This window comes from Sphaeramia orbicularis, chromosome 17 (genome assembly GCF_902148855.1).
Source record: "Sphaeramia orbicularis chromosome 17, fSphaOr1.1, whole genome shotgun sequence".
NCBI classification, from domain to species: domain Eukaryota; kingdom Metazoa; phylum Chordata; class Actinopteri; order Kurtiformes; family Apogonidae; genus Sphaeramia; species Sphaeramia orbicularis.
This window is the reverse complement of record NC_043973.1, coordinates 30,386,229-30,399,734: the sequence shown is the minus strand read 5'-3', so window position 1 is coordinate 30,399,734 and position 13,506 is coordinate 30,386,229. Positions and strand designations below refer to the sequence as shown.

The 13,506-nt window shown below is 37.5% G+C and overlaps 1 protein-coding gene across 4 annotated transcripts in view; it reads right to left on the bottom strand.

The window, feature by feature from the left end:
* The window catches only part of atp6v1h (ATPase H+ transporting V1 subunit H), a 31,959-nt gene that overhangs the window by 6,408 nt on the left and 12,045 nt on the right, over positions 1–13,506 (bottom strand). For all 4 annotated transcript variants that reach the window (XM_030160888.1, XM_030160891.1, XM_030160890.1 and 1 more), the window contains 4 exons: positions 12,768–12,946; positions 12,317–12,442; positions 9,992–10,093; positions 6,388–6,501 (listed from right to left, as the gene is read on the bottom strand). In XM_030160888.1, the coding sequence (XP_030016748.1) occupies positions 6,388–6,501; positions 9,992–10,093; positions 12,317–12,442; positions 12,768–12,946 (521 nt within the window). The remainder of the gene's footprint in view (positions 1–6,387; positions 6,502–9,991; positions 10,094–12,316; positions 12,443–12,767; positions 12,947–13,506) is intronic.

The following is a 13,506-nucleotide window of genomic DNA, read 5'->3' as shown; positions in this document are numbered from 1 at the left end:
AATGTAGCAATGGCCCCTTAAACAAACATCCTGCCCCTTCAAATGACAGTTTCCAAAGGTAGGGAGAAGGAAAATGAGGTCCACAACGGGTCCTAACTTTGTGGTCAGAGTGGGGGGGGGGATGTATGTGCGTGGTGTAGGGGCAGGAGGTACATACATGGTGCGTTCCTTAAGTGTTGTAACCGCCGTAGCTGGCATGAAACCGAAAGTGAAACTTAACTTTGAACATCCAACTCCCGGCTTCTATGCCTCTCTTTTACTTTGGAGCTTACATGAAATTTTCACAACCTCTAAGCTATATCCATTGGGCCCCCTGGCAATGCTGGGCCCCATGAATTTGTCATGTTTAACCCCCTTTACGGCACCCCAGGTAAGGTGTGTTGAGTTTCACTTTCTATAGTCGTATGGTGGTGTGCGCATACTCAGTGTGAGGTACATGCAGCACGGAACACACCCCCCTTGTGTAACCCCCACCACCACCACCACCACCACCACCCCCCCGTCACGGCCTCCATTAGCAACATGTGCCCCCTTCACATTCCTGGTTGCCGTCTCATATATACTGACAGTCAATAGGAACTTTGAGGTAGAAATGTCTGCATATTTCTACTTGTAGGGGGGTTGTAATTATTCATTGTGGATTTATTGATGACTTAGTGCTCGGGTAGTTGAGATAATGATGAGTTGTCGTGTTGTCACGGTTCATTGCACATGTGTTGGTCTCTTTGCAAAAGCGGACCAAATACACATTGAGCAATACTCAGTGGGTATCTGCATAATTTGAGAATTGGTTCTGAAGGCCTATATAAAGGCCCAAAAAAGGCCTCCATTGTTAGTCCAGTGAACGGCATCATGTCACGTCTATCACGTGAACAACGTCTCCGGGCACTGGGTATGGTGGAGGCTGGTTTGAGCTACAGTGATATAGCCAGGCGTATGGGCTGTTCCCAACCCACAATCAGAAACCTGGTTGAACGCCACAACACGACAGGCTCTGTTGACAATAGACCGCGTCTATCGGCCGCGTCCCGCAAACGGAGGCCATACCTGGTATTGACTGTTGTGACTTTGTGTTTAGCAGGTGCCATTTTCTTTTGTGAAGTTTTTTGTTTTGACATTATTCTTGAAACTTTAGATTTTTGTTTCTGAATGCCAATATCCTAAACAAATGATTCATATGAAAAAATTCCAGTTTAGGGTTTCAAAATAAAAATTATGTCAAAAAATATGGTCTCAAAGTTTCATTGACTGTGAGTGTATAACTATCTGGAAATGGCCCCGGGTCTGACTATGCGGCACGGCAGGAATTTGACTTGCGCTCAAAATCGGTCAATTTCAGCCTGACCAGCCAGTCACCGGTCATGGTTGATCACGTGAAAATCAGGCAGTTTCTGAGCATGGACAATTAATCTGTTGAAGTCTATCTCATACTATATTCCAGAAAATCAGTTTTGGGTTTGGGCTTGTGCTATGCTCCAGTCTGGTAAAGGAGAGGACTGTGCACTGCCTGTTCAGCAGAGATGGGCTTTTCACGAAATGTCATCAATGAGGAGCTGAAAGCAAAACAATTACAACCTTCAGGAAAGCTTCAAGTTCTGAAAATGTATGGGGGAAAAAAAGGGATGAAAAAGCACATTAGATTTGAACGTTCATCTCCACCATTGTAACTAGCTGAAGTCTAAGTAAGGAGGGAGAAATCTTGTCAAGACAATAAGAAGGCGATGCACTCAAGGTGAGCTTCAAGGAAAACATCTCGAGTGTGTGGGAGAATGAAACCTCCCCTTTTTACCGCAGGCTAAGAAAGTAGTTTCTTTTTATACAGCGGCAGTGACATGTGTCTGTTTACATTAAGGCAATATTGAGTGTGAGCGGTAACTGGGCACTGGGAATATAACTAAACAACCTTGATTTATAAGACGTTGTACCGAGAAAAACCGAATGAACTCTAGTCTGGAGGCAGCTGGCTCATACAGAAAAAAAACGATAAAGGTAATCATCAATCTCTCCACCAAACACATAATGTCTCTTCAACATAATAACAAATCACTGGACGACTAAGTTCAGAAGACGAGAGAAGAAAAAGACAGGGTTGTGTATTAATGTGATGTGAGGGCAGTTTTTGAATGACATGCTCTACAAAACGACAGTGATGAATTATCTACTTTCACACAAAACCAAATTATCTTTTTCGTTGAACACAATCCATGTAGTGAATTATGCATGAGTCTACACGGGTTCAGATTTTAATTTAAAGGTTACTTTGGCTGTGATGCTTCTTTGGATATTTGCATGTATTTTTTGACTTGAATTTGAGTACTTTATCTGTCTTTTTTTTAAAAATATAACCATCCTTGTATAACTTCACTCCTCATCACTTTCTATGATGATCAAATAGTAGATGCATTACATATAATCATTGTGTATAAAAAAAACAAGCTATGTAAACAACAAATTAGTGATGTGTTGGTCAGGAAGGTTAGAATAATGTCAGTAGAAGATGTTACAGGTTCAAGAGTCAGATCAGTACTGCGGCCTTGTCCATACGGAGACAAAAATGATAGACTTCTTTTTTGATTTAATGAAGTTTTCTGTAAACATGGCATTGTCTCAAGAAATCTATGTGTCCAAAACTATCTATATGTGGTGCTGAAATATACCAAAAACAGAGTCAAAGACATGAAGCATGCACATTACAGTCATGAGATGTAAACTAACACAACAAGAAGAATAGGGCGGTGAAGCACATGTGGGTAAACTTAGAGCTGGGGTTTCAGAAAAGATGTGCATGGGTTGTAAAGACGGAAATCCAAGGGTGGTGTTTTGAGATTTGTTGACTCTGGGACCCTGTTTGAAATATTTGTATAGTGGGCTCTGAAAACACTGGTTCTGTGTGGATGAAATGCCTATATATATATAAAAAAAAAAAAGTGTGGAAAAATGTATCCACACATTCATTCCAATTTACAGGGTAGATCATGATGGAGTGAACAGATAGAACAAAAACTGATTCTTAAATGTTTACATAAATACTCCATAGATTCTCCATTTCATAAATGCACACATTGCACATTGAAACAAATTCAGTCCTGGACTCTGTTTCGACACAGTGCAGCCGAAACCTGAGCTAAATAGTTCTAAGAGGCACTTTTTATGAAGGTCAGTTTGTGTTTTTGCGTATGCTTTCTAAAAGTGAGAAGAGTCAAAAAAAAAAAAAAAAAGTAAGAGATGAAACTTCACATCTTTAATGATGGGTTTCCTTGTTTTGTTGCTTTTCAGTCTGGACACAGATGTTATTATGCTGATATATAATAGGCTTTGCTTTGGAATCATTGGTTTTGGGTTGTTGATTTAGGGACGATTTTAAGGTGGAGTGGATCTCTAACAGGTTATGGTGGGTGAAAGTAATAAAAGCCCTGACCTGTGCATCACTGCCACAAAGGTTTGGACAAGAAACACATTTAATTAACTATATTTCAGACACACAGACTTGGCAGGGCATACATACTCTCTCAGTCTGTAAGATGCTAAATGATAACAGATCTTCAGAGACAAAAATCACTCACAATTAAATGAATGTGAGACATCTACTTTTGTTTGTTATCTAGTTCTGAAGTCAGACTGAAAACCTTTCTGTCTGATGTGACAATGAATAAATCAGGTAATGCCCACATTTCAGTGAACTTATCACATGGAAAATTAAGATCACTTACATGTGAAAACAGCTCTACACAGACTGATATTTAACACAATACCTCCATCCACAGTTGCTCAGGGAGCTAAGTGTGTTTTAGATAATGGCAGCAAAACAAATACGTCTTCACTTATGGCTTGTTGATTTTCAAGGTTTCCAAGCAGAGACAAAGCACATACAGATGATGGACATGGTGAGTATTGACCGGTGTTTCAGTAGTATCACTAATATACAGCTCAGAATAGTAGAGGTGTACGCAAGGATTGTTGAAAGTGAGAGATCTAAAGGGAACATTTCATTCTATGTGCATTTTGCCTGATGCTGAAATAGAATAATTAGAAAGACATAAGAAACTGAGTGTGAAATATCAATAGTGCACATTAACATTACATTGTCACTGAAGCTCTACATATTTTGGTCTTAAACAGTCGGCTAAAGTCCATTACAACCATGACACACCTTCTCTGGCACTGTATTTTGGCTGTTAATACTAATGTGCAGGACTATATGTGCACATCCGGACACTAAATGGAAACCAAATGCAAACATGAAGGCAAACAACTCTTACCAAGCATTAGCCTACTTAGTCAGCAAAACACACACAGAGGTGAAAATCTATACACAACTGCAATAAAGTTGACAAAAACATTAAGACATACAACTCTTTTTGGTGTAGGAAAACCATGGCTAAAAAAACTCAAACTCAGCCACTTATCATACAACAAAATCTTTGAAGACTGCGAAATGGGAATAGGGAAGGTTTTGTTGTGAGTGATGGGACCGATCAGCACCCATGTACTCCAGAAACCTGATTGTTGTTTTCACAGGATGCTTTCAGGAGGAAAAAAAAGACGCTGCACCTCGGTACCACTACCTTATGACACCAGCAGTTAATTCACCACGGTTACAGAATGTCCTTGCAGATAAATTGTGTTTTTAATAATGACACTATTGACTGCATTCTCAGTGGACATGCTATTTGTCTGGTGGTGTTATCAACACAGTTTCAGTCATGTTTGATTGTTTAGAGATTAATCTTGGAACTCTGCCAGAATGCAATAGTGGATGAATATCATTTTCATTTTCAAATGGAAACACATTAGTGTAGATGAAGCCGGGAAGACTTTCTCTTTCCATTTCTGCAGTAAAAACATCACTATGGAGATGCACTAAACTCCTTTTCAGTCATCTCAGCTTTCTTGTCCTTGTACACTTGACCATTAACCAGTTTCCAGGAAATTTAAATGATCATGATACATGGTTGAAATGTGAGTTTTTCAGCTCTGCAGCTATATTTGGTAACCTCTGTGAGTCAATCTCTTGTTTGCAGCAGATACTGTATGTCACGGGTCGGCAATCTTTTTATCTAAAGAGCCATTTTAAGACAGAAATAGAAAAACAAAACAGTCTGGAGCCAAAAGATATCCTCATTATGTTTTACCTCAAAGTAGTGACTGTTTAAGAAGCTCTTTGGGATTAGTTTGTACGGAATAAATCAAAGTTTGACGCATTTACAGAAATACAAAGAAATTACAGAACTACACTAGATAAAATGGTGACATTTGTTATTACTGTGGATTGGTATGTGAGGGCTTTCTTTGCAAAGAAAAATACAGATGAATTAAAAGTAGTCTACTTTTACTTACTGCTACTACTACTTCTATTTTTTTTTTTTAAATTTGGAGTGTTTTCTACATTTTTACATCTTCATAACATCAGAACGACTTGATTGTGACAGGAATAGTAAAATGTATAAAAAGTAAGTGTTATTCATTTCCATATGTTTTTGACAAAGCCACATGGAACCACTTGAAAAGGGCCCAAGAGCCAAATGTGGCCCCGGAGCCACAGGTTACCCACCCCTGCTGTATGTGAATGGTGACACGTTGCATCTTTCATCTTGTTGAAACTCCATAGGTAAAACACAATCTTAAGTAAACTTCAAGATTTTTCAAGGTCACATAAGTTACTACAGGTTTTCACTTGGCTTTTTCCAAAAATGACCCATTACTTATCTGGGCTAAATGAAGACTATTAGCACTCACAGCTTAAAAAAAAAGACTCTAACCAGACTCTTCATAAACCAGTGCTCTCTCTAAATAGTGTTGTTCCACCTCTACTTCTACTGTACTAATTTAAAATGATATTTTAGGCATTCAGTTGTCCTCTCACAAATAATAGGTGATCTGCAGTTTTTAAAAGGGTATTTATGCAATAAAAATTTTGAGTCATGTTCAGGCTATTGTGATATTTTTTTTCTCTCTGGAGCAACAGAGAACTCTCAACATAGTTTTAACCTTCTTCAGCTTGGATACTGCACAAAAAAGCCTTACAAGGGTAGGAAACCCCAGAGAATATAAATGAAGATGCACATATTGACCACTCTAAGAATACACTGACTGAGCTCGAGCGATGTCTCTGTGCATGTCTAATTAGTTTTGTTACACCCACTGGTTCTGGACAAATTAAGTTTTTATTATTCTCTCTCAGAACATGGAGTCGAATATCAGGAAATGTACGATAGGCAGATGTCTCATCATCCAAACCAGACTTTTGATCATTAATATGTAAATGTAAGAGTTGTGTTTATCTGAGAGCCTGAAACCTTAAAAGCTAGTTTTCTCCATGAATCTACTAGATAACGAGTGAAAACCAAAAACAGAATCACATCCATGAGACAGTAAATGAGTTCATACCAGTTGTGGACCATAAGCTTCTGCACAGCCAACAGGGCATTGTACCGAACAAGCTGGTCTTCATGGTGCATGTGATTCATGACCAGCTGTTTCCCACCCAGCTGCTCAATCACCCTGAAATGGAAGGAAAGCAGGAGAGAGCCTTTATCCACACAGAAGAGCGTGTTCTTTTCTTATTTTCAGGCCATTCACTGATTCAGTGTCAGTAATTTCAATGAGCCTGCCTGAAACGTTCAATGTATAGACACTATTTAAAAAAAAAAAATGCATAATGCATGTAACGACAAATGATCTAAATGTTACCATACATTTGAAGCCTAGTGGATGGAAAAAATAACCTGTTAAGGCAAGAAACAGGGCTATCAGATCAGGCCACTGACTGTGATGACAGGGTAATAGGATCAAATAAGGATCTTGACTTTATCAGTCAATCAGAGTGTATTTAGGATAAGAAAAACTGTAGGGAAATGTAAAAAAATATGTGAAGAGCAGGGCTGCATGACTTGGTAAAAAAAAATTCATTTCATTGCAATCACTTGGTAATATAGCCCTTGAAAATTTGACTCTACTGGTTATGAAGGATAACACACAGATTAACAAGTGTGAAATGTGTACTTTTTCAGTTCAAACGTTCAGACTTAACACAGTATAAAAAAAAAACTACAGTAACTAAAAAAAGAAAATACAGTAGTGACTTTCATTGCATGTTTTAAACAGGACTACTCTCTGACCAGTGTCGCTGATTACAATACAACAGAGTTTGTGTATAATTTCTCCCTATTTCTGTCATCTGATTGCCCTAAATGTCCTAAATCTTCAAATTTAAAGAGTAACCTTCGGTGTTTATATAACTGCACAAGCTTACATTGGGATTGAGACTGTGATTCGATCTGTAAAACCCATTAGGAGGACACCATCTAATTGTGCAGCCCTAATGAACAGGGTGAGGTCTTCAAACAGGAAGAAGATAGCTGGGAATTTGATATTAATATCACTGACGGTATTTAATGGACCCTGATATTCTACTAATAACTGGAATAACGACCCACTCTGACTAAAAACATCTCATGAAACCACATCAATCAGGACAGAGTGGATCAGAATAACTGAATCAGAATGAGAAGGATGGTGTAAACTTTTGACGAAACTGGTCAGAGACAAAATATTTGAAATTTAAACGCTTGATCTGACCAGTTCTTCTTTTGTGTTCATGCTTGAACCAAGTGGTGAGAACAGAAACATGGTGGCTGAAACACCATTTCTGTCATTTGGCAAAAATTCTACAATTACCCTTCAGCATACTGCAATTTGAATAGAATAGAATAGAATAGAATAGAATAGAATAGAATAGAATAGCCTTTATTGTCGTTGTGTGTTCAATAAGATTGAGAGTGCCAGTCCGAATAATATGAATAAAAAGCCAATTTATCTGAGAGTAAATTTATAAAAGAAAACTAAACAGTAAACAAAAAAATAGAATATAAAATTAACAAAGTAAAATAAGGGGGCAGCCGTGGCCTAGAAGGCTGGAGAGTCAGCTTGTGACCAAAGGGTTGCCACTTGGATTCCCCAGACATGCAGAAAAGTTGTTGGCTGATGTGCCCTTGAGCAAGGCACTTAACCCCCCATTTGCTCCCCAGGTGCTTGATATGGCAAGCCCACTGCTCCTAGTCTGTAGTGTGTGTGGTGTGTTCCTGCATGTTCTAGTGATGGGTTATAAGCAGAAGGTTCATTTCTACACATCTATGTACTGACAAATAAAGAATCTTAATCTTCATAAGAATAGAACTAAAGTACATTAAAATAAAAATAGACATAAAATATGATTTAATACAATTTTTTACAATATAAACAGTATTAGAAACAGTGTGTATATCTGTGAATATTAGACATAGACAGACTTTGTCATTCCAGATTTACATCAAAAATGAAATTTTGCTGAAAATAGCTCAGGAAGCAGCAGCAATAAATAGAACAGGCACTATATGTACAGGACAGAATAAATATACATATAATAACTATGTGTTAAGTATAAAAAACTATGGTTCTCTGATAAAAAGCTATTTTCAGATGTGAATATCGCACAGTTATATTGCACACTGGAGCAGTCCTGTGTAGGTGAGGGTGGGTGTGTGAGGGAGGGAGGGAGGGAGGGAGGAGGGGAGATATTATGTTGAGTTCAACAGGCTTATGGCATGTGGAATGAAACTGTTTCTGAGCCTGGCTGTTCTGCTACAAAGGCTACAGACCCTCCTTCTTGAGGCCAGCAGCAAAAACAGTCTGTGATGGTGGTGGGAGGGGTCTCTGATGACTTATTATTATCATTAACAGTATTAACAGTATGTATACCTATAAAAGTCTACAAAAATAATGCATTTGTATCTGATTGAATACTGATTAAAATATGGCATTGCTCCTGAAAAGATCAGAGGATTATTGCACAAATGTTATAACAAGTACCGTATCCACTTCTTTGGACTCTGTTTTCAGGCTGTAGAAAAACTACTCCATGACACAGACTCCACTCACTGGTGTTTTCAGATGGGCAGGGGGTTAAATACGTGACTTCCAGCTATACTTTCTGATCACAGCATTTTTTTCCCCCTGATTTTGGCCCCTGCAACCTTAGTTGGAATCTCTGTACAGAAAGAATTCAGTCAGATTGAAGACTTATTATCATGTAACTGCAGCCACCGTCCAAGAGAAATGGAAAACCATCTTGCTTATTTCCCAGGTGTTGCGAAAAAAAATATGTGAGCTGTACATGAGCAATGTGTCAGATTTAAACAAAGGTGGCCAGAGCAGCACTAGGAACACGTTGAGGTTTTCAAGAGCTGAACATTTTTTACCATAGATAGAAGGTGTGTTCAGGGTAAAATTGGGATATGCAGTTTTTAGGAGAGCACTACAGTACAATGTTATATCACAACAGTGTGTACGAGATCGAAAATTGAACACTTGACTATATGTGTTCGTCAGCTGGCAATTCAAATTATTTAGAGTGGCTGATGTATAATATAAAATCACAGTATACTACTACTACTACTACTACTACTACTACTACTAACAATAATAATAATAATAATAATAATAATAATAATAATAATAATAATGTAATTTAATGTGTGAATAATGAGTGAATTGAATGAATGAAGCCAAAATAATCAAAGGTAGGAACTGATTCTTGACAGTGACTGGGCATTAGAGCTCCCTTTTAATAATAATCATAAATTTATACAGCACTTTCGATCAAAATGCTTTATAACAACAACAATAAAAGAGTAAGAGCACGGTAAAAAAAAAAAAAAAAATCCATTTAAAAATACAATTCTAGATTTATTTAGAATTTATTTAGACACACAGCACAAGTTTCTGCTCAGACTGACTGAATTTCAATGTGTTGAAGTGTAAATAAATGAATACCGCCTATGGAAGCTGTCTGCTACACTCATCTTATACTGTATGTCTGCATGGGGATTGTTTAGAAATGGCCATGAATGGGCCTGATTAATCTCTGTTCACAGACACTGGAGGTATAATGACAAATTACACAGAATGGCTTTAAGGTCTGATATGAACATCTGCTCAGGATAGTCTGTCTTACCGCTTTCCACGTGGGTAATGCCGCACATACTCGCCAATGTCGTGAGCTGCAACTGCTATGACTTGAGGATCGTCAGACACCTCCAGAAGTCTAGTTAAGATCCTGGAGGGAAAGGAGACAAGGGGAAGCACAAGAACAAGGCAGGTATTAGAAAAGAAACCAAAGCAAAGAAAACAACTAACAAACTTCCGCAGATGACACTAACATTATTTGTTCTGGAGAAAAGGTGGAGCAACTTTTGGAAGAAATAACTCAAGAGATTAATAAGTTAAAAAATCGGTTTAATGTAAACAAATGATCATTGAACCTGAAAAAGACTAAACTCATGCTATTTGGAAAACGAAAAAGTAGTGTAATAGTACAAATAATTATGGATAATATGATTATTGAAAGAGTCAAAGAAAATTTGTTCTTGGGGATATTAATTGATTAAATAATTTCTTGGAAACCCCACAGAAGTTATTTACAAAAAAAGTTGCCAAATGTGTTGGTGTGATGAAAAGGTCCAGTCATGTACTTAATCAAAGTGCTTTACTTACATTGTGCCATTCATTTGTCATGTCTTAAATTAATTATTGTGTTGATATTTGGGGGAATTGTTATTGGGACAAATTTATTGCCATTGATTAGCCTTCCAAAAAAAGCTGTTAGAACTGTTTATAATAAGTAAGAAATAAGTTTATACTTCTTCCTACTCCTTTTCAACCATGCAAAATTCAGACTTGCACGTACCTAAAGATAGACTCTGTTCATTTGAATCTTATTTTGTTTTTCTTAATTTGCTTTGTTTTGTTTTATTTTGTTTCTTTGCATGTTTTAAATCAATCAATCAATCAATCGATCTAATTATAATGATCACACCAACCCACTTTTTCTCAAATCAGTAGACTTCAAATTAATAGATTTGGTGGATTATAAAACAGCACAACTCATGTTCAGGGCATCAATAAAATGTCTTCCAGGTAATATTCAGAAAGTATTTAAAGACAGAGACGCTCAACATAAATTTAATCTTCGATATATTAATAAATTGTACTAATCAAAGGTAAGAACTACTTTAAAATCAATATGCATCTCAGTAAGGACAGTAGTACTTCAGAATGGCTTAGCGGATGAATTAAAAGATTGTGCAAACCTTTCTCAGTTTAAAAGAATGTTTAAAAAACAAATAATGAAGAGGTACTTGGAGGAGAGACAGTGACACTGATGCCCTCAACACTGTGGGTGCCATTAGGGGGAGTGGGCATAGGGTCAGAGAGGGTCCGGGCCTGTCTATGTTCCTGTCATGTGAGGAAGTGTTACTGTATTGCTCTGTATTGTCTTGTAATGTTCTGTATTGGTGTAGTCAGATGTTTTGTGATGGATTGTGTGGTGTGAGGAGTTGGAATTTTAAAAGCAATGCTTCTTCCATCCCCTTTTCAAACCATGTGTTTATCGGTCTGTCAAGTCATCATCTGTTCAGTGTTATACTCTGGTAGCAGGTTTGAAATATGTGAACTGAACTGAACAACACATCTCATTCATTTTAAACAGTGATACTTTTCAGAAACCTGAAATAACAATAAATGAGGTCATTTTCCTCAAAGTGGTGAATGTGAAAGAGCCACAAACTGAAATTAACACTAATTCAAAGTGAGATAAAAAAAAATTCCTCGCTGCAAAATCCAAGGACAGAAAATGTACAGCTCTGGAAATGTGACAACTCAGGTTGCAAAGTGAGATTAAGGGTGTGGGAGAGTAAGGCAAAGAGAAGGGAGGTAATTCAAGCTGAGATGATGTCTGAATTGATTACAGAGAAAGGACAATGATGAGACAATGAGATGGTTGATCAGGGTTTTTAGTCAGTGTCAATAGGTCCAATAGAGAGTGTGACTGGAATACCAAAGAACACACACACTAATTGATGTTTCATATCTTGTGATCTTAGCTTGGAAACACTGACACACAGCAAAAAAATAACCTCAACAATGCTGAGAGGTGGTGCAGTCATCAGACGTGGAGCTGGTAAAAGTGGTAAAAGGGCTCAGATTGTGTGTAACAGATGACATTTATTCATAAGTTAATAAGATGGAATTAATCTCCCAAAGCCTGATGAATCAAATTGAATCAAATCAAATCATTCTAATTTCCCCTGGTGTTTACAAACTACTTCAAATAACACAATAATTTACATCTGTTCTGTAAAAGTTCTAATACTAGTCAATACAAAAAGATTACTTTGTGCCCTTGTGCACCTGAATAAGCTTTCGGTGGTATTGTTCTGTTTCTTATGCAGTCACGTGAAAAAGTCTTTGAGGGCTATACAAAACAAAACAAATATCTTACTTGAGGAGCTCATAGTTCTTCTCATTCAAGCGGACGGCATTCTCACGCCAGAATTTCTCCGACTTGTGTACAGGGCTCCATTCCAGGCGGCCTGACTTGAGTTCAGAGCTGTACTCATCAAATGAGCTGTCGATGAGGAAGAAACGAAAAAGTTCAAATACAATGTCATCTTCTTTTTTTCACATCTATAGCCAAGAGAACATGTTTTAAAGAGGCGCTTTCCAACTATGCAGAACATTGAATTCACACAGCACCCAAAACTGAAAATTCATCCTTGGAAAAACGGATTTCATAACAATGTAGCTGTTTCATATACAATGTTTTTTCTGAGAGAACAAATCATGACAGTGTTTACTGTAGTGTAGTTACTCACAACGCTCAGTGCTTAGTTTCATATACTATAGAGGAGTACGTCCTTGTGAAATGTTTTGAGATCCTGTTATGATTGTACCTGAGATCCTGGACACTCTCTCCGAGCCTCTCTAAGAGGAACTTGATGTCCTCAGTGATGTCTTCATCATCGTACTTCTGCTGCTCAAGGTTCTCCAGTTGCTTTAGCACTTTGCACTGAATCATGGCCAAAGCATACTCCTGACGAGTCTCCCTCTCTGCAGACTTCTCCAGAAGATTCTGACAGAGTCAATAAGTACATACATGTTGAATATTATCATGTACAATTGCTGCACTATACTTCTGTAAGTGCTTTGAACATGTCTGAGTCACTGAATGTCAAAACTGAGATGCCGCTATTCAATTAAACACTGAGAATACAAAATAAGGGACCAACAATGAAATGTGTTATATTGTAATCCATTTATGAATCGGGAAGAATTAACAAATAATGGTTTGACAAAAATAAGAAATGATAAAATGAGCTTTCTCTCAAGTAAATACGTAAAACTTGAAGGATGGTGCTTATTCTTCTTTATACGACAAAGTGTGTCAGTTATTGTTGTCCTACAGCCCTTGAAAACCTACAATTTCAGGTGTTGTGAGCGAAGTGTGAAGGACCTATGAAGAGCTGCACTGCAACAAGAACACAATGTTCCAGATACTGTAAAACCTGTTTTTTGTTGCAAAGTCCCTGGACAAAATTTCAGAAACCAAGTCTGAACCTATAAAGACCCAAACATCCACTGATCTAAAATCTTTGCTGTTGATCCACTAATCCTATAAATACATATACATAA